Here is a 24,799-nt window from a genome sequence, read left to right as displayed (position 1 = left end):
ATGCAATATTAATATTTCGAGAAGACGCATTAGCGAATATTTACGTCGACTAATATCCATGCTTCCCACCGTTGCGCGGAGGTTATTTATTACGGACGCGACGTTTCGAAACAGACCAGAGGATATCCGTGCACGACGTGCAGCGTTCTGACGAAAGCTAATCGAGCGCCATGCACCAGTTACTTGTGACAGACGTCGGTTGCGCTCGCGTATGTTCGCGACTGTACGATAATGCTCGTCAGAGTGAGCTTGCAGATCATTCGAAGCCTCGTCTATGCTTAATGTCAGTGGCTAGGCTGGGGAGGATTTCTAGCTGCAGCACCGTTGAGAAGAATCGTTCACTTGATCCGGCTAATATCTTGGTTAAAATAAGTTGAATACCAACTACTTTGCAACTACTTCACGCACTGACTCTGCGCTAGTTCCAGAAAATTACTTGGATTGGTTGATTCTTATAGAGCTATCTTCGTCTCCATCAGAAACAACCAATCCATCCAAGTCATCTTCTGGAACTAGCGCAGAGTCAGTGCGAGATACCGAATTCGCTGTTAGTCTACCACCAGTCAGTCAACTACATTCTTAGGAATAGGTTTTGTAATTCCTATACGAAGGAGCCACGGAAAAAAAGCGAGGAGCTTCGAGCGACGGTATTGATCCTCTAGGCCCTCTAGGGAGTGATCGGTATAACCGCAGCCATTTTGGAGCAGAACCGGAAATAACATAACCTAAACGTTTATCTATCTCTTTCAGTATTTCTCTCTCTTTCTGTCAGTATTTCTGTCTCTTTCTATCAGTATTTCTGTCTTTTTCTTTTTTTACAGTTTCTTGTTCTCTCTACTTCTGGTTTAGACCCCAATTGCGTCGACCAATAGAAAACGCGGAACACATTTTCCGATCACTATCTTTCTAGAGGATCACTAGACGACGGGACTCGAACACGCGATCTTGCGGATCTTCCGCGTACTAGCCAGACGCCTAACCAACTTCACCAAAACCGGTTCTGCGAAGTTTCTTATTCCGCACTCCCTCTTACGGGGTTCCTGATCGCACACTATACACTCGACCACTTAGTCTTCGCAAACACATATAAGCTCATTTCCCTACGAATAAATCTCTGGTTTATTATTAGTTTCGCGGGAAGACACTTAGGATATTTAAAGTGCTGTGTAAGATCAGGTGTTAAATTTTGGACGTGATATATGTCAAAAGAAATTTCTATCTTTAACTTCGACTTATAAGAAAGAACAGAAAAGGAACTGCTTAAGCTTGAGGGAAGCTTTGACTTATAAGTGTACTCAGAGATGAAAATTACCTCAAACAAAATCAAACTCTGTAGGCTAAGGCATGCGCGCATAAATGACGATAAATGCTGATAGTTGATATCGCGTACCAGATGCGCGATCGCGCGCCAAATTAATTTTGTGCGATTGATTGATAGGCAAACCTTAGCCGTTCAAATATAGTTTATTTCAATACGATTGGACGCAGTTATGCCACGTGTCGTGGCGACTTCGTTAAATACAATTCTGCCATGTGTAGTGGCGAATTTGACTGCAACAAAGTGATAATGCTTCTGGAGCTCGCCTCACGCTCGCCTTGCGCTCGCCCCCCCTCGGTTCTACCGTAGACGGCCGAATCCTGGCGAGACCGCCCGAGCTGCCCAAATACGGCATAGGCACGTTCAAGGCCGCGCCAACCGAGCCACGCTTACCGCAAACCCAAACAAACAAAAAATGCGGGGCCAGAAATAGCCTCGCGACAGTTGACGACGCTAGGGTATTGAAAATCAAACCAAAGCCCGGTATAATTTAACAAAACCTCGCCAGCCGAACCGAGCCAAGAATTCCTGCTGAACCGTCTCGTCTGTCTTTATTTTCCAGGTATCTAACGACGTCCCTCTGCGGCGAGGCTTGCTACTGTCCAGACACGGTGGTGTCCGTCCTCTTCTGGATAGGTTACTTCAACAGCGCCCTGAACCCCCTGATCTACGCGTACTTCAACCGCGATTTCCGCGAGGCCTTCAAGGACACCTTGAAGAGCGCTCTGCCCTGCTGCGCCAGCTGCTGGAAGACACCGTCGCAGTTCGTCTAGCGAGAGAAACCCCCGTGAACAGTCGCACCGTGCGCTGTCACGCGAGGTCCACGCGGAAGGAATTGATATCGATCCATCGGCCAAACGATTGTGCAATTGCTCGTGGCGGAAAGATACGTTTCCTCTTGCTTCCCCGCTTAGTTGCTCATTGGCTAGCTCGGTCGCTTCGCTTATAACGAGACTGTGGCGAAGATGGCGGGAGTGCAGCGATCTAATCTGCTTTCTGGGTGACGCGCTGCGAAGTCGACGAGACCTTCGGTCCCCTTGCCGATCAGAGAACGCTTTACGGAAAACTGTGCCCGGACTCCTCCCTCTTCGCTTGCTGATAGCAGGCGGACGAACTAGCTGAGCAATTTCGGGTGTGAAGCGGACTGAATAGACAACGATGCTGGGTGTCGTTGATAGAACGCAACAGCTGACCGTGTAAGTTTGCATTTTGGCGGGAAAGTCTTCCGCAACTACTGCGGAACGACGCGGGCAGAGAGATAACGCGGAAGGTGAGAAGCGTGTTGAAAAAGGAAGTTTTAGAGCTGCTTGTGCACGTGTGCATCGATTAAGAAGGCCTCCGTGGAGAATCATGGGAAGTGATTCGTTAAAACGGATCGAGCGCTTAGCGAGTTTCAGAATGTGAAACGGATTACACAGTTGCTTGCTCCGTGAAATTTTTACAGCCAAGGGGTTAAAAATAAGCCGCAGGAAATCCTTTTCGTTTTCTCCTTTCTTTTTAGTCGCAAAATTACCGCGCGGCCCTTCGTGTGAAAATTAGGGGTGTGCTCGATTAGCTCAAAGTTACACGGCTCGCCCGGAGATTAACCCTTTCACTCGAGGAAAATTAATAATCTCGCTCGTTGATTTCTTTAATTGGCTCGCCCTCCGGGGGGGAAAGGGGGGGGGGGATTCGATCCACCGTTTAATTAAGCGCCGAGCAGCACCGAGGCGAAAACTTTGACCAAAATCCCGTTTTTCCTGAAATCTGAATCCCTTCGCAGCCGAGTTAACTCGACGAGTGCGGGAACGTGATTTTTCATAGGTAATGTTGGTATTGAATTTACGCGTTAGCAACATAATTCCAGTAACTTGTTTCATTTATTCCGAGTGGACACCAAAAATCTAATGAAACGAAGAAATACACGTGAATGGGAATTTTTGAGGTTATGAGTTCTATTCGCCATTTTGTCACGGGACAATCAGCAAAATGGCTGACTGAGTGGAGCTCTTGGAAGCTTACGAGTCTGTCGACCTAGATAAAACAGCTTTTCCTCGAATTAAAAAGTTTGTGCATGTTGTGACAGAATTCTATGGCAATGTCCAGTCGGATGAGCAGAAGGACAGTGGGTGGTCCGAATCCGCGTAAATGGAGCTGATTTTGCATGGCGGGGCATTTTGAAAAACGGCACAGAAGTGGGATTAACCTCTACTTTACCCGAGAACGATGAATGAAGCTTGAAAACTGTTTAAAGAAAAACCTGTACTAATTTCACGTTATGCTTTCAATTATTGCTTTGGGGAGATTTGCCACGATACAGGTACTTGTGGCGATAGCTGAGTGCAGAAGTTTTATAAACTCCGAGCTGAGAAACTGTTCTTCCAGTAAACTTGAAAGATTCAGAACTAACAGTTCCTTCTTCGACCTCTTTTATTTCCAAATAATTTCATATTTCTCTTCGCAATGACCGATGTGATTTTTCTTTTCCTTTTTAACAAATCAATTCAACTATACTTTATTAACCTCCAAGACACTTTTCTTTCAAAATTCACTTCGTGTCACCTTTCCACTACCCTCAAATAAAAAGCGTGAACCCAAATATTAAAGAATCCACCTCACTGTTAGGTTGAAATATTTTTTCCTCTTTAACGATTTTCTTGATTTTTTTTCGGCGTTGGAAATTATTATTGCATCCCACCCATAAACAAAGGAACTTTTACGCTACCTGCGAGCGGCAATTTTACACACACCAGCCTGATATTTCCAAAACATAAAATCTTATACCTGTTCCTCCACCATTCTGTTTCCACTTGCCTCCCAGTGGACTAAATTACCATGGCGCATATTAGCTGCAGTTCTGTTCCAACCGTTTCACGTGCCCCTTCACGGATATCCGTGGAAAAAAGTTTCATTTCGCATGCACGTGTACACTTGCTATCGTTCCGAGCAGCCCATTCAACGAACCACAGGCTTCTGCGTTATCCTGACCCGATGGAATCGATTACGTCGAAGCAGGCGTTCCGCTTCGATGATTTATTAAAGGCGCGTTAATTAATCCGAACGGAAGTGGAGGCCGTGCCCCACGAGCATTGCCGTTTGACACAGAATGTCGCGGAGCGGGTGTTTGAGATTGATTTTATGCATTTCTCGAATCGAGTTGAATCATTTACGGCTACATCCTGCCCGTGGATCGACTTCCTCGTCACGGTCCACTTCCTCGACCAGCGAGCTCCCGGTCGAACAGCGGAATTCCGAATCGCCAAGTCGGCCAAACGGAGCCGAGCGCACAAAAATCCTACCTCGGCGTCCATCTCACTAATTGCTCGAATCAATGCCGGGAACATTGGATGGAATACCTTTGGTTTTTAATTAAAGTGCACAAGTGGCGAACTTCTGTGACCTCAGGGGATTCCGCGGAGAAAAAAAGATCTTTCGAGAAGTGGAAGCAGAACTTTGAGGAGTGACAAATGACAAATGATGTCAGAAGAGAATATTGCTTTTTGGGACGAGAATTCTGTTGTAAATTAATTTTCCGGTATTCGATTAGGGGAGGGGTGTCTGCCTGAGAATATTGCTGGGTGTTAATTCCGTAGAGAATTTGGATTTTTATTGAAGAATTAAAGGGATCAGGGTGTCTTTAAGGGGCTGTTCCGGTCTAGAGCCCATAAAAGAAGGCGATCTTTAGGAATTAATTAAAGGAAAACTGCTACATATAATTTAATGGGACTTTTTGCATTGAATTAAGGATGTCTTAATCTATAGAAATAATTTTTTTGTTTTGTAATTAGTCGAGGCGTCAAAAAAGTCATTCAAAACAGTGAAATCTGTAGCACCAATACTAAAATAAAATTAAATTAAAAAAACAATCCCAGATTATTAAAGCGCATGAAACCTTCTCGTGGGCTGACCAGCAAAAATTACAAAAATGACATTTTTTGAGAAAATAACGACACTTGAATTTTGTAATCACTTTTTCCCTACATTTTTCGCCCTTTCAACGCCTTTAAAAATCACAAATTTTCAATTTTTTCAATTCTACTGATTTCTCCACGACCATAAGTATATTCTTCGAAATAAAAAATTTTTTAGTCGAATCGGATAATAATTTCGGAGAGACAGCATTCCACCGATTTTGAGAGCAGTGTTTCGAGAAAAGCGCGTTTAAAGTTCCAATGCCTGTAGCCTCGGGAATTTTACGAATTTCAAAAAATCCTTTGAATCACATATTCCTAAACGGTTGAACATTCGAAAAATGAAATGAAAAAAAATCGATGTTTAGACCGGAACCTCCCCTTAACCGAAGGTTTGCTTCTTCTGCGAAAGTGAAGGGCATTTGTAATTTTATTATCAGACATTCTCGCCTGTCAGTACCTCGCAAAAATACCACCCCTAAGGCACAGAAATTGCTCGATCGTTATTGCAAAAATTCCAATCCAGATCGAATATTCATCGTCCCGTTTCACCGCTGTTTCAATGAATGCGTCGTGTCGCAGAAGAGTGAACGGAATATAGCCTGAAGAAATGTCCACGTGATCCGACGTTTAAATATTCATAATGACCGGCGGAAAGGATATTTCAACCAATGCGTTCCGCCAGTCGGCAGCGATTCGAAGAATTCTGTGCGCGAGCGGAAGCTAGCGAACTGGCGAACGAACTCGCTGACGAAATGAATTGATAATGAAATTTCGCCTCGCGGCGTGACGACTGACGGTGACGGCCGTCGACAGACGGGAACGGGGGTGGGATGACAAGTATTCTTTCTGTGTCTTTCGTCGGTGCGCAAGCGAAATTGCAAATTTCGACAGAGAATCACGTGCCAGAAATCACGCGTGCCTCCTTAAACCACTCGCGCCGCGAGGAAGGAGGTTAGGGGAAGACACCGGGCGTTGCTCGTCCGCCGCCCTTGCTTCTGGCTGCCATTCTTTGCTCCGTTTTCGATGGCAACGATCAATTATTAAACAGCCAACTTGCCACTAAAGTAACGCACTTCAGTGCCTTTCGTTTTATTTCGTTTTATCCGTGGCGATGCTTGAAAATGAACAGAGGGGGGTAGGCGCCATCAAGGGAGGCTTGAATATTCCATTTCGAGAGCGAGCTCGAAGTGTAGTTTGCTAAAGAAATTGTTTACCTGCTGGAAGTGTAAGGGAATTTTTTAGCAATTGAATTTTTGTGGAAAAATTGTGGAATCGAGGACATTGCAGCGAAAGGGGTGCAGCTTCGTCGTTACCTATTTGTAAAATTAGTGATTTGACTTAATATTAAAATATTTATTTTCAAATACAATCAGACCTCGATAACTCGAAAAATTTTATAAGTAGAAATTTTTTTTCGTTCCCCTCGGCTCCGCTGTAAACACCTCTGCAATTCGAAAACTCGACGAGTAGAAGCCTTTATAATTCGAAGATCCTTTCCCTTCCCTTGAGATTCGAGTTATCGAGGCTCGACTGTAATAAGTGGAAGTTATTGAGTGGATAAGTTTCTATCTCTAACTTTGGCGAATTGTTCAAATCTGGAGCTGCTCGAGAGAAAAATATTGCACAAAACTGGTGCAGGTTCGTAATTTGCAATAAATCGCTCATTTGTTATCGGATTTGCGTCAGCAATATAGAATTTTTCTTATATATTTTATACGTCGTAACTCAAAAACTCTTAAAAATGGAGATGCACCCCTCTTGCTGCAAGGTCCTCGCTTCCACCAACTGCAGTTCTCCCAACGAGCGTTAACGGGAGCCAATTTGAAAATTCCAACGTTCGATATAGTTGTGCGAATTTGTAAATGAGAGTGCAGAACTACTTGCGGGGGTGGAAAAGTGGCGGCGCGACGAATGAACGCCCAGTGTCCTCGACATGCGCGTTGACTTTGTAAATACGTTGTCAACCATAAACGTAGGATAAAGGCAAGCAGTGCTACCTAGGTGTAATTAGACAACAACAAAGCTGTACTATCTGTAATACAATACTTATTAACAATGAAATTGTTACGAGAGAAGAGTGTCGTGCTGCGTTCGTACGAACCGAGAAACACCGAGGCAAAGTTAACCCTCGAGCCACGGAGCTGCTTTCACGCTCGCTTTGATCAAGCTTTACCAAAGCTGGGACATCATTTTTCCATTGTCCTTTGAGTCACGCGTACAGTTTGAGCACCCTAACGCTGATACCTGCACACTACTTCTCCCATCACACTGATCCATGAAAAAGGAGATTGCTCTAACTTCTTTTTAATCGCGATTAAAAAATCCTCGACGGATTAGCGAGATCTTTCAATCAGTCCGCATTAGAGTGGCCCTTATTTTCGACTTCTGAATTTCCTTCGCGGCACCCCGCAGAATAGTTGCAAATAATAAAAAATAAATCTGTGTAAAGTTTGAGCCCGTTCGGATAAAGGTGCCCCTGGGCCCTTGAACATTTTAGTAGTTATTTATCAGCTCACAAAATCGATTTTATGTAATATCCTCCAAGATATTGATTACATAAAATAATATGTCAAATAAAAATATATATTTTCGATATTTTTGCGAATTTCGGTCCCTAATTTTCAGGAAATATTCACGACATATTGAACACTGAAAATATGGAATTTTTTTTATCTTTCTGGCATATCTCGGTATATGCCCCTCTCCTTAAATGTTTAAATAATATTCCTCGAAAATAGAAATTACAATTTTATTCCGCCTTCATGAATTAAATGTGTTCGAGAAGGATTCAAACTTTCAAAATTTTAGAAATAAATTATTTTTTTTTTGGACTTTCTTCGAAAACCGTTTGTCATACGAGAAAAAGTAATAAAACATAAAAGATGCTCCTTCCCTGGATCTACAGCTTTTGTTTGACACATTTCTTTGTGTAATCAATAACTTGGAGGATATTATATAAAATCGACTTTGCGAGCTGTTAAATAATTATGAAAATGTTCAAGGACCCAGGTGCACATTTTCCCTTTATCCGATCGGGCTCAAACATTACACAGATTTTTTGTTTATTATTCGGAACTATTCTGAGGGGTGCCGCGAAGAAAATGTTGAGAAAAAAATCCACCAAAAGTAAATAAGAGCCACCTTAGTCCACATAGATGATAAATAAAACGAGTTTCGGTGTTGGACCCTCACGCTGCACGGAAGCTTACGAAAAAGCCATTTCCCCGAAGCAAGAACGAGCTGCGTGGCTAGGGGTGGAAAACTGCGCCCCGTACAGGACGTCGGATCGCAGTGGAAAGGGAAGCTTTCACTTCGCTTTCCACGCCGGGGTGGCAGCAACCAGCACCCATCTCCCTGTCGTTAGAGAGTCGATTTTTTTTTTTAGATGACTCGCGAACGCTTTACTTTTCATTCGTACGGCCTATTGTACGCGTCTAGACTGTATAAATGTACCATAGCAATAATTATCAAGGACTGTACATAACATTCGTCGGCGAACAACGGCGAGACAGCGTGAGAGATCGTGTGTGTGCGTGTACGTGCGTGTTGACCGTCGTTTTTGTAAGTGACGCAATGTGGAGGGTGGCCAGGGTGCGTGTTACGTGTTGCTTAACGAACAAGAGAGAAACAAATGTGGTGTACACAACCCCTAAAGCGACGTAATCGTCGCCACAGATAGTTTAGCTGGTCGATAGGCTCCAATGTGAATATTCCAGAAGTAGCGACCGTTTCTGTTGTTTTTTTTTTTTGCCAGTGGAGAGAAAAAAAAATCGAGAGGAGGACAGGTAATTTTCGAGTGTCAGTGGCAGGCTCAGCTCGCTCGAATGGAAGTGACCGCAATTTTTCCTACCCCCTTGTCCGATTTATATGACAAATGAGCGACGGATCGACGACTGCCCGTGTCGTTGATCGATTAACAACGGGGCTTTCTTTTAAATTGATAGCGCGGGCACGTGAAGAGTACAATGTTCGGAGAGACTTGTTTCTATTTATGTGAAACCTTGACTCTTTCTACTTGAAAAGTAAGGCTTGACACGTTGAATTACAGGTGAATGGGGAATAATTTTTTATAAAGTCGTTTAAGGGGGCAATCTTATTCTTTGGACTGAAAATATAAAGCAAAATTTGGGAATTTTTTTTTAAGAAACCAGCGTTCCGATTCATCTGAAATTTGGACCATGTTTTGATGCATCTTTGAGGAAGCTGCAGTTTTTTTTTTATTAAATTGTAACCACAAATATTGGAGATATGCACGATAGACCATCACGCCGCGCGAAACTCGTCGTCCGTTGGTGAGCACGATATTTATCTACCAGGTAACCTGAAACAGAAAAACGAAGCGGCGTTTTATTTTATACATATGTAGCTTGAAATTGACGAACCAGCAAAAAACCAAAAAATTTATTGAGCACTGTGGAGTGTTTTCAAACTGAAAGGTCAGAACCTTAAATTTTTGCGATCCAATTTTGCGCCAATTTTCTTATGTAACAAAAGGAGTATAGAACTTAGCGGTATTCTGGTTCAGAAAATTGAAGCTACATATGTGCAAAGTAGAACGCCGTTTCATTTCTCTGTTTCAGATTACCTGGGAGGTAAATATCATGCACACCAGCGGACGACGAGTTTTGCGTGGCGTGACGCATAACTCCTACATTTATTATTAAAAATGAATATAAAAAAAACTGCAACTTCTTCAAGGATGCATAAAAACATGCTCCAAAATTCAGATAAATCCATATGCCAGTTTCTTAAAAAAAAAATCCTAAACTTTGCTATGTTTTTATCCCATAAAATAGGATTCCCCCTTGAAGCGTATAACAAACTTCTCTGTGTCAATGTTTCATCGTTTTCAGATTCCAAAACAGAGATCTGAACCCCTGAGCGTTGAACTGTGATACTTATTTGTTTCTTTCTTTTACCGTAGGCGAGTTAAAAAATCATCCCCTCGATTTATGACGGGTGAAAGGGGAACAACTTGCTGGCCTTTCATTCGACCGGACGGTGTCACTGATCTAACAAAACGTCATCGGTTACCTCGCTCGAATTTCCGATTAATCCTGTCCGTTGCATCCGAATTGTCCGCGATGATAACACTGGGACATATCGATAGCCGATCCGCTGTCGATGTAAAAGGGAAGCCGCGACGTTTCAAAGCGGAATTATATTCCTGGTAACCAAACGATGCCGATGGTATCTGTATACAAGTTGCCCTTTTGTCTCTCGTAGGATTGGATCGAGCACCGATCACACACAGGGTGGCTCTTAATTCTTGGTAAACAAACAGTCAAATCTAAATTGCAAAACGAGAAGAATATTACGAGAAATTGGCTCCCTAGGAAACTTGTTTCTCCGTGCTTAATTGATCCAATTAAGCTGGAAATTAGAGAAAGCTGGAAAGCAGACAGTGGATTTTTTTTAGCCTTAAACTCCCAAGTGGATTCTCCCTTCAACTCGGCTGAAGTTCTCAAATTACAAACCGAGTTCCAAGCTTCTTAAAAAAAATGACCACCGCAAACTTCTCCGTACAAAATCGTCATAATTCCACGAAGAATTGAGTGATTCGCATCGGCAGGGTTAATCGAGCCGAAAACGAGGTCCCTTTCGGGGACCAGGAACTAATAAATTTGCGAAGCAGATCCCAGAGGCGATTCGAGCGGCGAAATCGACGATGCCGTTACTGGTAGCCAGGAACCGTGACAAACGTTTATTTTTCTAACGCAAGCGTTCCTTCCGACGCATCGATGCAATCTTTATCTTTGTATGTACAGACACAGACACCGGTTAATTCGTCGACGCGTTCTAGGTATCTTCTATTGGGCTTCCGTTCTAGTATCACGGTTTAGAGATGGTAAATAGAAACTTTCCCGACTCTCTGTAATTATACCAAAGAGTACGTGTTACAACCGTAGCTTCTGCGTGAACCGCGGATGGAAAGGTGCATTATCGCCCAGCGAACTCTGCTGGATCGCTCGCAAATGGAAGTCGTTCGTTTCTTTTTCTCTGGCTCCGCAGCGCGGGAGGATTGCCCTCTAACGAATAAATTAATCGCGACTTCAAGCTGAATTTTGTATGAAAGAAAACACCAAGGAACATTGTTACATAACATACGAATTTCGTGGTCCCTCGTCGAGAGGAAAACCCTTCTCTGTTAATTATTGTTTCCAGCAACGAGAAACTACTGCGGTCTATCCGAATCGTTCGTTACCTTCTAAACAATTATCCAAACAGAATTGTCTCCGGAAACAAAAGAAACCAGTGTTAACTCAGTTTAACCCTGCACAGCTGGCACTGGATTTCTGACGCCTTTACCTCGGTTTATTAACGGACTTGGATCGACGCTGTCAAGTGCGCTCCGCGAGTAATTTTGTAGCAGAGAATATAAAGCATCTAATTAATATCCCCGCAGCCGTGAATATCTTTTGCAACGCGTACAATGTATATTTCTCGAGCATTTGGGAAAAAAAGAAAGAGGTGTATCGGAGACCAACGGCGACCAGTAGTGTTTTGAAATACGGCGCCAGCTCTGCCGCGGATTAAACGGGGAGGAAGAAAAAGCCAGCAGTTTGCATCGGCGTGCACTGGAGGGTTAATTATCACACTTTTTACTTGTCGCTCCTCGTTGGACGAGCAACATTACGAGAATGTCAACTGTCGCGTAACACTTCCTCGTTGAAAACGAGGCACCGGACTTTCGTGAATAGCGAGAATCTATTATCCCAAGAAAGTATTGAAGGAAATAAAAGGAAGCTGCGCTACTGTGCGGCGCACGCATCGAAGGACTTCTCTCTTCTTTTTTTCTCCCCCGCTCATACATCCGGCTGTAACCTTCGCCCGCTCGTGAAATAAGTGGGTAATGACCTACATTCCCGTCTTTTCAGCTCCCCTTCCATTCGACACGTTCAGCGAAACAACATCCAAAGGCGTGGATTCAGTCTGAAGCTCTCGAGATTTTCATAAATTTTCACGCGCGCGCTCGGTGACTGGTTGCGTGGGTGTAAGGCGCTAGAAGAATACCTGGCAGCAAGTCCAATCGCTTGGTTAAAGCTGCGATATCACTCGGCCGGTTGGATAATTCTAACGGGAATATTATTTAAGGCTACGCGGGTGTCGAAGAATATTTCTCGTCGGTCGTAATTCTGCTGCGATGTCGTCTAGCAGTAATGTGGAACAAGGTGGATAGAGTTTATTCCACTGTTTGGGGATAAACAGCGAGATGACGGGGGGTGAGATTTCTCTCAAGTGGGAGCGCGGCTTAACGGCCTTAGTGAATCGATACGCGCGCCGTCTCCGTCTGACACTCGGAAGCGAGGAGACGCGGGACTCCTGATCGTTGATAGGCAATTCTGCCCTGCTCGATATTTGCGGACGGAACTGACTCGTGGAAAAATAGAGGGAATCCGGGAGATCACGAGGAAAGACGGGGATTATTCCCGTGCCTATCCCCGTTTCTCTTCTCATATCGCTAATCCAGGCGGTTCTCCCGCGTCCTTTAATTACCTGGCTTTGCGGTTGCAACTGGGAAAGCGAGCTTTTATGAAAGCTGACTGTTTTGCGTTTCATGGAACACTTTCGTATAGATAGCCTGCCGCGAAGATTCGTTGTCCTCGTCGAAGCGTTTGGGCACTTGGAGTTTGGGACTTAAGGGGACTAGGCACTCAGATCGATTGAAAAATCAAGTATTTTTTGCGAATTAATTACAAGGAGGTGAAGACAAATTGTGACTAGTACTTTTGGGTAACGTTTGCTAATACTATAAACAGTAAGAAAAAATTATTTTAATAATATATACATATGTACGACAGTGCTAAAGTTGCCTGATATGCAGGGGTTCTGTCTGGAGCCGCTGCAATTTTGCAGTGATTCTGGCCGTAAGAAATTGAATTGTGAAGTGTCTTTTGTAATTGATACTTTGCCCCGAACCTATTAAACACGAAAGAAAAATCAAAATTATAAGTACAGCGGTGGTAAAACGGCAAATTTTAAGGAAATGTGATTTTTCGCCAGGGAGAAGAGCAATTTTATTTTTTTTTTTTTTGTCAAAGTAGGAGTTTTCGAAGACTTGTGCTTAGGTTCAGGTCGGAACTAGACATGTTTCACATATGTGAATTTTTTTTCAAATCGATTTGTACCTCCGTTTTTTCGCAATCACTGCAAAACGAAGAGGAAATATGATTCCGAGAAAAACCCGTTTAAAGTTTCGAAAGAGGCGCGCAGAAACGATTTATGATGCGGTCGACCTTTTCGGCTGTAAAGTCCTCAATTTTGCGAATTTTTACATAAACCAAACGGCATTTTACTCGGAAAGGGTGGTACTTTTTAAAAGTGCAACAGAAAAATTCGAGTTTCTGACTGCCTAGTCCCCTTGAGGGGTTACACCCACCTAGATGTCCGGAAAAAGCGTACAAGTTCAGGATTTCTTTTTGGGAAAAGTTTAAGTGAAAATCATACACAATGTTTTTCTACTAAAAGATTCATCTTTTAACTATATTACTCTAAATTTTCATCAGATATTATTATTAACTAAAGGAGATATCGGCTTGGATATGAGTCGTGTTTTTTTAAGCATTAGCAAAAATTCAAATAGATTTTAAAAAGTAAAAACTTTCGGAAGTACCTGACGTTCTCCGAATTTTAATATTGTATTCTGGTAAAAAAGACGACCGTTTGAAGTTGAAACATGGTGTTTCGGTGGAGAAGTTCTTCTTCTTTTTCAAGAAGGTTTTGCAAGTATTTCCGTTATTGCAAAATTGAAAGCAAAATTTAAAAACGTGAGAGCGTCAGGTACTTCTGGAAGTTATATATTTTTAAAATCTATTTGAATTTTTGCTAATGCTTAAAAAAAACACGACTCATATCCAAGCCGATATCTCCTTTAGTTAATAATAATATCTCATGAAAACTATGCATTGGAAAAACAAATGCTTCGATTGAAGACTGGATTTGAATATCTAGAAGAAACCTAAAATATTTCAGAAAGATTCTTGAAGCGATTTTGAAGAAATCGTGGTCACCGGTGTAAAAACAGCATCCGGTAAATCAGCTGTAATTTTCCAATAACTCAATACTTTTTTACACCAAAACATAATATAATAACCCGTTAAAGTGTCCCTCATCTGAATACAAAAGCCATTGCATAAATATATGCATGTACGTTCTGAAATAAATTGCCAAAGAATTGATTCTTTTTCTACCCCCTGAAGGCAGCTAACCCCTTAAGCAGCGAACAAAATTACGAATTACAAAAAATTGCCACCGTGACATCCGCGAAAATAAACAAAATAAAAAGACCTCGGCTGAATATGGCGGTCCAGGGGACAGTAGCAAAGGCAAAGGTCAGCATCTTTGCATGCTCTACGTCTACAAGTAACCGCGGAAGTCAATTTAAGTTTATAGCTCGACGTGCGTCGCATTCTGGACCGTTACAGAATACTTTAAAGTTTATCCACCATCCCCGAGGGAATTCCGCGTGGGCTTGTTTCGCCCGGCAGCATAAGGAAACGCGATCGTACGTTGCTCGCGCTTATGCACGCAGTACGTTCATGAATTATCGCGATGCTATCCCTAGAATGGAGCGGCGCGCTCGTAAAATGGCGGATTTCGTTGCTGAAATGGCGTGCGAGCTTCTACGCGTGTCATTAAACTTTATACTCCTCCCGTGCGCGATGTCTACTCGACTGCGCGGATATTCATAAAGTTCGACAATTTCTCGCTGCTTCTGTACTTTCGTACTGCGACTGCTGTTATGAAAAAAAAAAAATAATGAAGCTTCATCTCGAACATGCGTGGGTGCGAAAGAGGTTATGTAAAGAAGTTGATCGGTAATGATGGGAACTGCTGTATCTCAGCTTTCTGTGAACGAAGAAATTTTCTTCGGAATTCATACTATTGCAATTAAAAAAGCTGGAAATAGCTACGACACGCCAGAAAGGTGTCCAGGAAATATAATTGCTGGCAAACTCTTACGCCTTTATATTTTACATTTTCCAACCCCTGAATTTCCCAACCCTCCGAAGGGAACATGTTTGGCGGGATTGAACACGACGGGAAGATAAAAAAGAAAGTGATTGATCGATGGCTGGTCGACCCTGACCCCCCTCTCATTTCTCTGAGGACTTTGCCCTGGATTTTGAAGGGCAGGTTCGCCACCCTTTCCACTTCTTTGCTGATGATGGATTCGGGGTGAACGGGAATACCGAGGACGCGAAGTTGCGCGACCTAATTCGCGGAGAAATTAAATAACACTGTAGCTTCGTTTTCTAGCTTGTTAAGCTTCCTCTAAAGTTGATATTACTGATCACGACACGGTAACTAAAATTGAGAGAAAAAAATTTCCACCCGCTGTTCTACCGGATATTCGGTTATTAAGCTTTCCGTTTAAAGAACACGTAGACAGGCTGCAGAATGGAGACCATTACGCATCGACAGACGTGCTCAGCGAGGGAAAGCACCGTTTCCCCTGCCTTTATCCGAGTTTCGGTCCCAGATCCGACTTCTAAAATGTATTCTCGTCGGATCAGCGATGTACAAGGAAAATATTTCGAATAGAGCGACTCAATGGATCTGTCTCAGTGTCGAGGCGGAGTGTACCGTTAAAGGCGGATCAAAGTGGAACGCGAGACAGAGGCGGAAACTTCGATGTATCGATAAAGTGCCTCCCTTTTATGCACAGAGCTTTGAAGCTGCCTGTGAGATTTAAACTAAGACTAACGACTACGCGAACGTAATCCTTCTGATGATCTTTATCGATGCATTCTGTGAGAATAAAAGGAACCAGCACTCCCCTAACACCGCCCCCCATTAACTCGGCGGGAGCCGCTGCTGGGTAAAATTCACCACAGGGGCGCTAGTTGCGAAAATATGAGGAACGTTTGAGCTTTTGTTACAATTTTTTAAAGAACTTTAATAAGGATTTTAAGAGGTTTCATATTTTTTTTTATTCTTAAAAGACTGTACTTTAACATAAAAATTACAAAGTTGAAAAAATATATTTTGAAACCGTGGTTTTTTGCTGTGTTACAATATGGGGTGCGCCTCCCTCCGGGTTAAGGGGGCTAGGCAGTCAAATTTCTTGGAAATCAAGTATTTTTAAACGATTTTACTCAGCTTCGATCCTCTATTTGTTGCTTGTTTGCTCGTATCATATGTTTGGTTCAAATCAGGAAACTCAATTTTAACCCACTTTCAACTAGCAAATAGACTTGAAACTTTGCAGGCGTGCGTGGCTTAGATGGCAATAAAAAATTATGAAAAAAGTCAGGGATAAAAAAATGTGGAAAAAATTCACAAACACTAAAAACTAGAAAATAAAAAATATATAAAAGAAAATTTAAGTTAGCGATTTTAAATTGTAATAAAAATTAAAAAATTATTTTCTTCTACTACAATTACAATGGTGATAAGTTAGTTTAAAGAAAACCGTGGGACTAGATATTTCATAACAGGATACGATTCAATTTAATAAAGAATCAAGCTGGTAAATGAGCGACGAATAGAAAACGATGAAATATCCTGCCCCAAGATTTTCTTTAAACTGACATATCACCATTGCAATTGTAGTGCAAGAAAATAATTATTTCTTATTTTTTAAGGCATTTTAAAATCGTTTAACTTAAGAATTTTTTTATATTTTTTTTTACTTTTCCTTATCTACATACGTATATATTATCAATGATTTTTTTTTACAGTTTATGGTATTAATAAACATTACCCAAAACTACTGACCACAATTTCTATTCACCTCTTTGTAATTAATTACCCAAAAATACTTAAATCAATTTCTTAATGGTGCCAAATTGACCGAGGTTCAGTGACCCCTCGCGCAATAGCAATTTAATTTCTGCTGCCCGGATTTCTGCAGCGAATTTACCCCGTTTATTCACGGAGGCAGCCTCAGGGTTATAAAAATTCATGGCTGCGTTATCGCCGCCGTTTCGCGCGCTGCATTACAGGCGTTAAATGGAGAGTCGAAGCTAGGCATCGAGTAACGGCTCGAGGGGCTAAGCGAATTTTCGAAATAAATGTTTATAAAAGCCGCTCCGCGTTGGGCAACGTGGCGCAGGGGTTTTGCAATTAAGGTCCGAGCGCTTCTTTTCGAACTCCCCGCTCCGCGGACAACGTAGTCGAGGGAGTAATCAGAGCGACCTTCCACCACCTGTAAGCGTTGTTATCCTCGTAACTCTATTAATGGAGGAAAATTACATTACAATCCCGACGGCGTAAACCCCTGTTTCACTTGGGGTCGTGCTCAGAGCTAAAAGCAGCGGCTACCCGGCTGACAATAATTTTTAAACACGTTAATTGCATATAAAAGTAACGCTTTCACCAGGCAGTAACGTAATTCGGGATTTTCCTTTCTCGTTATCTCCTAGAATAAATAATATCCATATACATATAACAATGATTTCAATTTTGTCACGCGTGGATATTTTTATTTGCCTAGATAGAATTTGTGGGATTGCAAACTAATTAGACTCGAGGGAAATTAACGTTAAGTTTTTGTTAATGCTGGTAATTGTAAATTATTAATCTTATTCTTAAGGTGGTTTTAAAGGAAGGAGATTTTTTTTTTAAAGAGAGGGTGATCAGGTAACGAAACGTGTGAGGGGATTGGAAAGAAAGGGTGCATGCATCTTTTCGAATTTTCACTTAAATTAAACGCTAGGTGGGAGATAATATATTCCAGTTTATATCTCTTTTTGTGTTTCTTTCTCAGACGGTCCAGTCGTTCCCGGGAGTGTGTGTCAGCTTTTTGCTGTCCTCCGGGAAGCCACTTTGTCCGCTGTCAGTTTGTACAGTTATTCATAAACAAAAGATTTTCTAGCAAAATAGAGGTTGCTTTAAAGCAACGTAAAAAATCCAAGCCCTATATTCTTGTTTATACGAATAAAAAAAACCCCTAACTTTGTCTTTCGTTAGTGGCTTCAGGGTGGAGTCCCCTCTGAAGTTTAAAACACTCATCGATTCGAGTCACTTTCACTGGAAAGAATTTTTAAAACAACACACGTGTTACAGGGAGATAAAACCATGGCTGACCATCGACGACCAGTTCTCCTTGCTCCTACGCACGTGCTAGTAGTACAGGTCGACCATATCTGCCCGCGTGCCGTCACACGTGTCGCACTCAACATTTGCATTAGTTTTGTTAGAATATAATGTTTATTTAGTTAAGAAAATAAAAGTTACACAGTCGATCGTCAGTATAATAATAATAAGAACTGCGTAATACTTAAACTAAAAGTAATGGAAAGAATAGTCTTTAGCGCGATGCAAGTTAACCGTTTGGAGGGTTTCCTCAGACTGAGAAGCGCAGGGGTCGAGAAGACCGTTTTCCCCTCTTTTGGGTCTCCTGTAGCGAATGAAAGGAAAACTCACAAGTCACCGGGTCCCCAAAGTCCCTGACACTCCAACTCCAGGAACAGTCCATCGTTGTACACATTCCAACAAGTTTAAACACCGATTCTACTAGAATTTATTAGATTTAATACAGTAGAAGGATGCACCATTACTACTGAAAATCGCTTGCAGTAAAATTCGCTTGAATCAATGCGAATTTCATAGAAGCTCAAGTTCAGCCCCCATTTGCCCTATTCAGAAGTATGTGACCAGCAAATCGTCCTACAACAGGATACAGCCTCCAGCCTGCAGGTATCCTGGCATCGAGAGGTATTATCGAGATATCGAGGAAATTCCATGTGCATGTCAGTTGCGGCGCAAGAGTGGCCATCTGAATCGACGTAGCCATCCAGCCAGAAGTCCCAGAATGAAAAAGGAACGAAGCTCAGATGCTTTTCAGAGTTTCTTCGATTCTGGGGGGGGGGGAACAGTGGCAGCAACGTATACGTGATTTCGTGCCAGCATTCGAGCTCTATCGATCGTGGAAGTTCAAAGAAAGGAGGAAAAATGGCCCAGGCTCTGTGATTTATAGCGAAGCGTGCCGTGAATCGAATGGCTTCGCGCGTTCATCTCCCCTTACAATTTTTTCTGCAAGAAATTCTACGAATAATTCCAACTGTTCAAAGTCTGCTGACAAACTGGACAGGCCTAGGGAATTCATTAAGTTATCAGCAAATTCGTTTGGAAGCAACTAATATGTCTCTATCCAATTGCAAAAATGTTCTTGAAGCGGGGCTTTGGTTAAGAACTGTTTCAGAAACCTTTGAATACATCTGCGCTTGACTGAAAATTATTTCCACCGTCGAAACGTTATTTGCATGCGGAAACTTTGTTCCACATTTTACATATTCCACAATTACATTCCCTTGAGACTTTACCATCAGTTCAGGCATTTGTTCAGTTCTCTTAAGGGGGTAGCTGAGTAACTTTGGAGCAGAGCCTGATTTCGCTTCTAACCGACGACTAATAAGGTTACCTTCTGTCTGAAATTGACCAAGAGAAGCCTAATTACTTAAGTAGATGCGGGCTAAGTACCTGCTAATTAAGTACAGGCTACTGCAGCTGGATTGCCCGGGTTGTTAACTGACAGCTCGATCCCTTGGGGAACACTCGACTGATCCCCTGACAATTGCCAACTGAACGACTGCTGAATGGAGCTCTCTAGCCCAACTGCACCCCAAGTAATCGTTTTTTTTTTACGGAAGGCAGAGCCACCGAAAGGCTGATTGCGACTGTGACTCCTGATTACATTCGATACGTAAACGAGATTTCACAGCCGCATCGAGAAGTTCCACCCCTCTGAATTTTTTCCAACCTTTGGCTACCTCGCATTCACGCGCAGATGTTTCCAATCCTATTTTCTATGGAGCAATAAAGCTTTCTATGCAAAGTGGGTCACAGCGCCCTGGTGCATCGCATAAATCCTCAATCATTGATATTACAAGGGGACGCGAGATGAAGCACGCTTGAAAAGAAATTTCCACGCAGCTCGCGGCTTTCAAAGATTCCTTCTCGGATAATCCTATCGATGCGAGACAGTTAAATAGCTGCGTGAATTAATGCCCTCTCCTGTAACATCGGAAACGGCGAAGTTATTCGAATTGTTGAGCCGCAGTGACTCGAGCCACCGGTATAGATAGCTTTGCTTCGAAAAAAGGGATACAAAGAGCTCGATAAGATATGAATTTTCCTCCGAGAAATTTCCCTTGGGCGTCCGAGGACGTTGTCTCGCGAATCCGAGCTCGAACTAGTGCTCGAAGGATATTACAGGAGCTACTGAACACGGCGTCCGTAAATGTATAAAGCCAGTAACGTGGAATTCGCTGCGAATCGCCGGCCAGGAATTTCTTTCGCCGTTGCAGGGGCGGGAAAGAGAAACGAGACGTCGTTTGCATCTTCCTTAACGCTCTGTGAGCCGCTTACGCGCACAGAAGAATATTTTCCCCTCCCTGCGACCATATTTCCTCGATTTCTTGCGGTCGTTATTCTTCCACGGTCTTTCACTTTTCCCGCTATCAGAGTGGCGATTTTTCTAGCCGGGACGCTTTATCTCGCGGAGAAATGTAGAGGTCGTTTGATATACTGCGTGCACCGGAGCTTCGATCTTTCCAGTGAAATGCCGAGTATTGGGTTGTAACGGAACCGTGCCATTAATGAAAAGATCCGCCACGAGGTACGTAGTGGCTTCAGATCTCCGTCAGTGATTCACGAAGATCTTGGGATAGGTAAGGGAAATTTTAAAGGTGGTGCTTCGATACTTGATCGCACAGCAGACCTCGAAACTAGTTCATTGCTGACCCCTATGTTCATATTCTGCTTGGGAATGAGCTTTGGAGGCCCCGCTATTGATTGTTGTATTTATAATGTAAATAAATCTGTATTCTTTATGGATGGAATGTATAATAAATATTTGATAATTCAACAACACTTCTGTGGTGATCTATCAGACACTTAAGGGGACTAGGCAGTCGAAAAATCGATTTTCTTTTTATTGCATTTTCCTAAAGTACTGTCTTTTCTGAATAAAATGCCGCTTGGCTTATAGTAAAATTCGCAAAATTGTAGATTTGGCAGCTAAAAAGCAACCTATAGCGTCGCCTTTGCCCAGAAACTTTAAACTCGAGATTTTCATAAAAAAATTAAGTGAGTCACCGGATTTTGGTAGCGCGCCATCATTTTGTTTGTGTGCTACCAAAATCCGGTGACTTCTTAAATTTCTAGGCATTTTATTCAGAAAAGATAGTACTTTCGGAAAATGCAATAAAAAAAACGATTTTTCAACTGCCTAGTCCCCTTAATGGGGAAGCTAACTGCAACTTTTTCCCACCCGTGGCGCCACCAGCGCATGTGCCACTTGTCGTCGGTGTTTTAGGTTATTTAAATTATCTTAATTTACTTCTTAATTTCTATTTCTATAATAAGTGCATGTATCTATAATTATCGTTAATATTATTAGCTACTATTAATTATGTAGATATAAAAAATAAATATGCATATTTTAGGTTATAAAGACGTGAAACCTGGTAAAATTATTAGAAGTCAACTGTAGCCTAAAAAATCTTCAAACATTTTAGAATATTTTATAATCTTCTCCCTTTGTTGTGGTTTTAATCCTGAAATCAAGAGTCAGCGAAAGTGCACGCGCTTGTGGCGCCCTCTGCGCTGAGCTTTGCGCCAGCTTCCCCAAGAACAGTATGTTCTGCAGTGATTATATCAATTATACTTGACTTTATTACAGCGATCTGAAGCTGTTATTAGATAAAGTTGATGCTTGACTATTAATATGGCAAGCGATGGAAATCTGGTTGAATAAGATAATGCGTTTCTTTCGACAGAGGTTTGCAGTCTTCACTGGCCATTTTGGCACGGGGGTGTAACAGATGGGGATGATTGGGGTTCGCGCTTTTTCTTTTCCCTTTTCCGTTTCCCTTTTTTTTTGGAAAACGAGGGGATTGTTTCTTGGTAGATCGCAGCTGGCACGGTGCCCGAGTTAGAGAAAGCGAGGTCGTCGCGTGCTCTTGGAAACTATCGTCGGGCTCAATGTAAAATCGTGCCCCTATCTCCACGATATTTCCGTTATTCCGGTTTCTATTTATACGCCGGAGTTTCGGCGATTTTAATTTACCGTGCTTTCCAACGCGAACGGGCCACAGATCATAGAGTTCGTGGGGGGTGACTGGAAGTAATTAAGCTCGACTTCGCTTTCGGTGGACCGGTAGTCCAAATTTTGATTCTCAAACCATCGGCCTTTCTTCTCCAAGGAAAATGTCAGTGGACTCGTTGGACTTCGCGAAAGGCTCGCGTTAAATTTTGTCACCTTCTAGAAAGCACACCTTAATATCTGCTTCAAAACAATCGATAAAATATAACCAGAAATTTTCACGTTAAATTCGCTTCAAACTCTTTGTGTCCCGAAGAAGTAACATTACAGTTATCTGTCACATCTTCGCCTTTACTGCTTTTCTTTAAGAATGGAAGAAATTATACAAGTTTCCCAGCTGGTACCTCAGCAACGAATTAAATTCTGATAATTCTCTTATGTCATTCAGAATAGGCTTTGAAAAGTTGAAAGTTATTTATACGGAGAGTATTTAATTTTCGTAGTTGCACCATGCCAAGTTACCACGAAAGACAGCAGACAATCTTTCGAACAACAATGCAAGAAACCTTCGTCCAGAAACTCCACTATATTCCTCTCCAAGTTCCTCACAGTTATAATTAAATACCAAGAAAAAGGATGGGATCTTTCTGTGGATCTTGCTGAGGAAAGTTCCTGTGCCCCCATTTAGATGGAACATCGAATGTATCCATAGCAATTTTTTCAAAGAACTTTGGCTATTATACCTTAAAAAATGGCTCCGAGGTTTGCTTCTTAAGATTTCGTGCCGGGGAGTTTCTAGTTAGTTTTTCTTGTTTAAAAATTCGAACATTAAATTTGAAACCAGTGAACAAAAGAGTGGATGAAACATTTATTTTTTATCTTTTCTAAGCTTAAAAGAAACTGTATATTGTTCACGAAATTATTCAGAATCTTAACACTATCTTTTTACTAATATCAACTTATTCAGAGAAACACTAATTAAATCAGAATTCTAAAGAATATTCTCTATCACTTGCTTCCTAACTAACCATAAAACTTGAAAGATAAATATCAAAGAACAATATCGTAATTTCGTTTATAAAAACGAAGCTTTTCATTCGGGATTTTTTTTCACTCGCACAATCATGTCCCCATTTAATCCACATTTTCATCAATTTTATATATCTGGTATACAAAAATGCCAGAAGAAAATGCAAGGTCTTTTCAGAATTATCTCTTAAACAATTAATGAAAATTTCAAAGCACTGTAGTTTGAATAATTACTCGCAGTACTTAGTACAATTAAATTTGCTGAGCTGCTTCGAAGAAAACACCAAAAGTTTTTTATCGCTAAAATACCATCCCCCGCGGAATATATTCGCAAACGCTGCTTCAAATCAGCGCCGTCGGTGATGCGCACAGTAATCTGAATTCAATTCTAGCTGCTGCACGTCTGAAACCATCCGTTTCCTTCGTTCTCCATTTTTCCACTTCTGTTTCCGTTTATTATTTTTCATCTCCAGTCCCGATCGTGCACCACGGCGATGCATTACGTCGAAGTCATTTTATTATCAGCTCCATGCTCCATCACCAAAGGTGTTAAAACTACCCCGTATTTCGGCGTCGCTATTGATTTCCCATCAAATTGCCGTTAGTGTCAATTAATATTCGTTTTAATAACAGATGGGGCAACGAGGCGTGCTGGGAACGATGGCTCCTAACGCAAGAAAAATGAGGCAAATAATTTCGGAGATATATTACATTATACATATTATGAAAGAACTTGGGGAGCTCGAAAAAGGGGTGGTTTATAAATTATTGTATTCAGGAATATGAAGTTAATAAAAATCTGTCTCTAAAGAAAATTTGCAGGCGATTGATGGCCCCCCAAAAATTTAAATTAATTGCGCAAGGTGGTCGATAATAGGAGGGGTCATTTGGAAGAATTAACTCTACGCGAAAAATGAATAGAAAGTGTAATAGAATTTTTCAAAGAGCTTCATCATTTTCCCAAGAATATTAATTTACTGAACCAAAACAATCCTATTGTACCATTCCAATTATATTTTTCCAGAAAAAACCACCCCTAGAAAAGAATATTTTATCGTTCTGAATTCACTTCCCAGGAACACGCGCCCGTCGGGAAACTGCAACGAAAACAACTCTCGTCGTAATTTTCTCCAGCGCATCAATTAAGTACAAAGAACAATTTTTTTCCGCGAAAAAGTAATCGGTTCGGGGAACGCAAAGGGGACCTGCGCCGCGAAACTGTTCGTCACCGTTCCATTTTCCATTCCCCACCCTTTTTTCTCCGCGTTTAATTTTCGTCCGACGGAATAATCCTTTTTCGTCGCAGCGCCGATCGCGCGTAACGAGCCGAGAATCGACAATCCCAGCGCGCCGAAACGGGTCTTCACTTTTACCAGCGTGTCTGGCCCGCATTTGCAAATAAATCTGCCGACGTCGGTATCGATTCACGGCGGGAATTGGGACAATCGACTGAGCGCCACTTAAGCGACCTTACAGCCGCTGCGGCGCATCTGCCACGAGCTTTAAAATCTCGAGGATGTCGAGGGCTTCCGGTGCAGGAATAAAAATTTCGCGTGAACGAGCTGC

The 24,799-nt window shown here is 42.0% G+C and overlaps 1 protein-coding gene across 9 annotated transcripts in view; it reads left to right on the top strand.

The window, feature by feature from the left end:
- The window catches only part of LOC143375951 (octopamine receptor beta-1R), a 153,242-nt gene extending 141,252 nt beyond the window's left edge, over positions 1-11,990 (top strand). For all 9 annotated transcript variants that reach the window (XM_076825664.1, XM_076825665.1, XM_076825662.1 and 6 more), the window contains one exon: positions 1,881-11,990. In XM_076825664.1, coding sequence (XP_076681779.1) covers positions 1,881-2,091 — 211 coding nt within the window. In that variant the 3' untranslated portion in view covers positions 2,092-11,990. The remainder of the gene's footprint in view (positions 1-1,880) is intronic.
- Positions 11,991-24,799: the final 12,809 nt, after the last annotated feature.

The sequence above is a fragment of the Andrena cerasifolii genome, chromosome 13, assembly GCF_050908995.1.
Source record: "Andrena cerasifolii isolate SP2316 chromosome 13, iyAndCera1_principal, whole genome shotgun sequence".
Taxonomy (NCBI): Eukaryota; Metazoa; Arthropoda; class Insecta; order Hymenoptera; family Andrenidae; genus Andrena; species Andrena cerasifolii.
The sequence above is the reverse complement of the archived record's forward strand: the minus strand, read 5'-3'. Positions and strand labels throughout refer to the sequence as shown.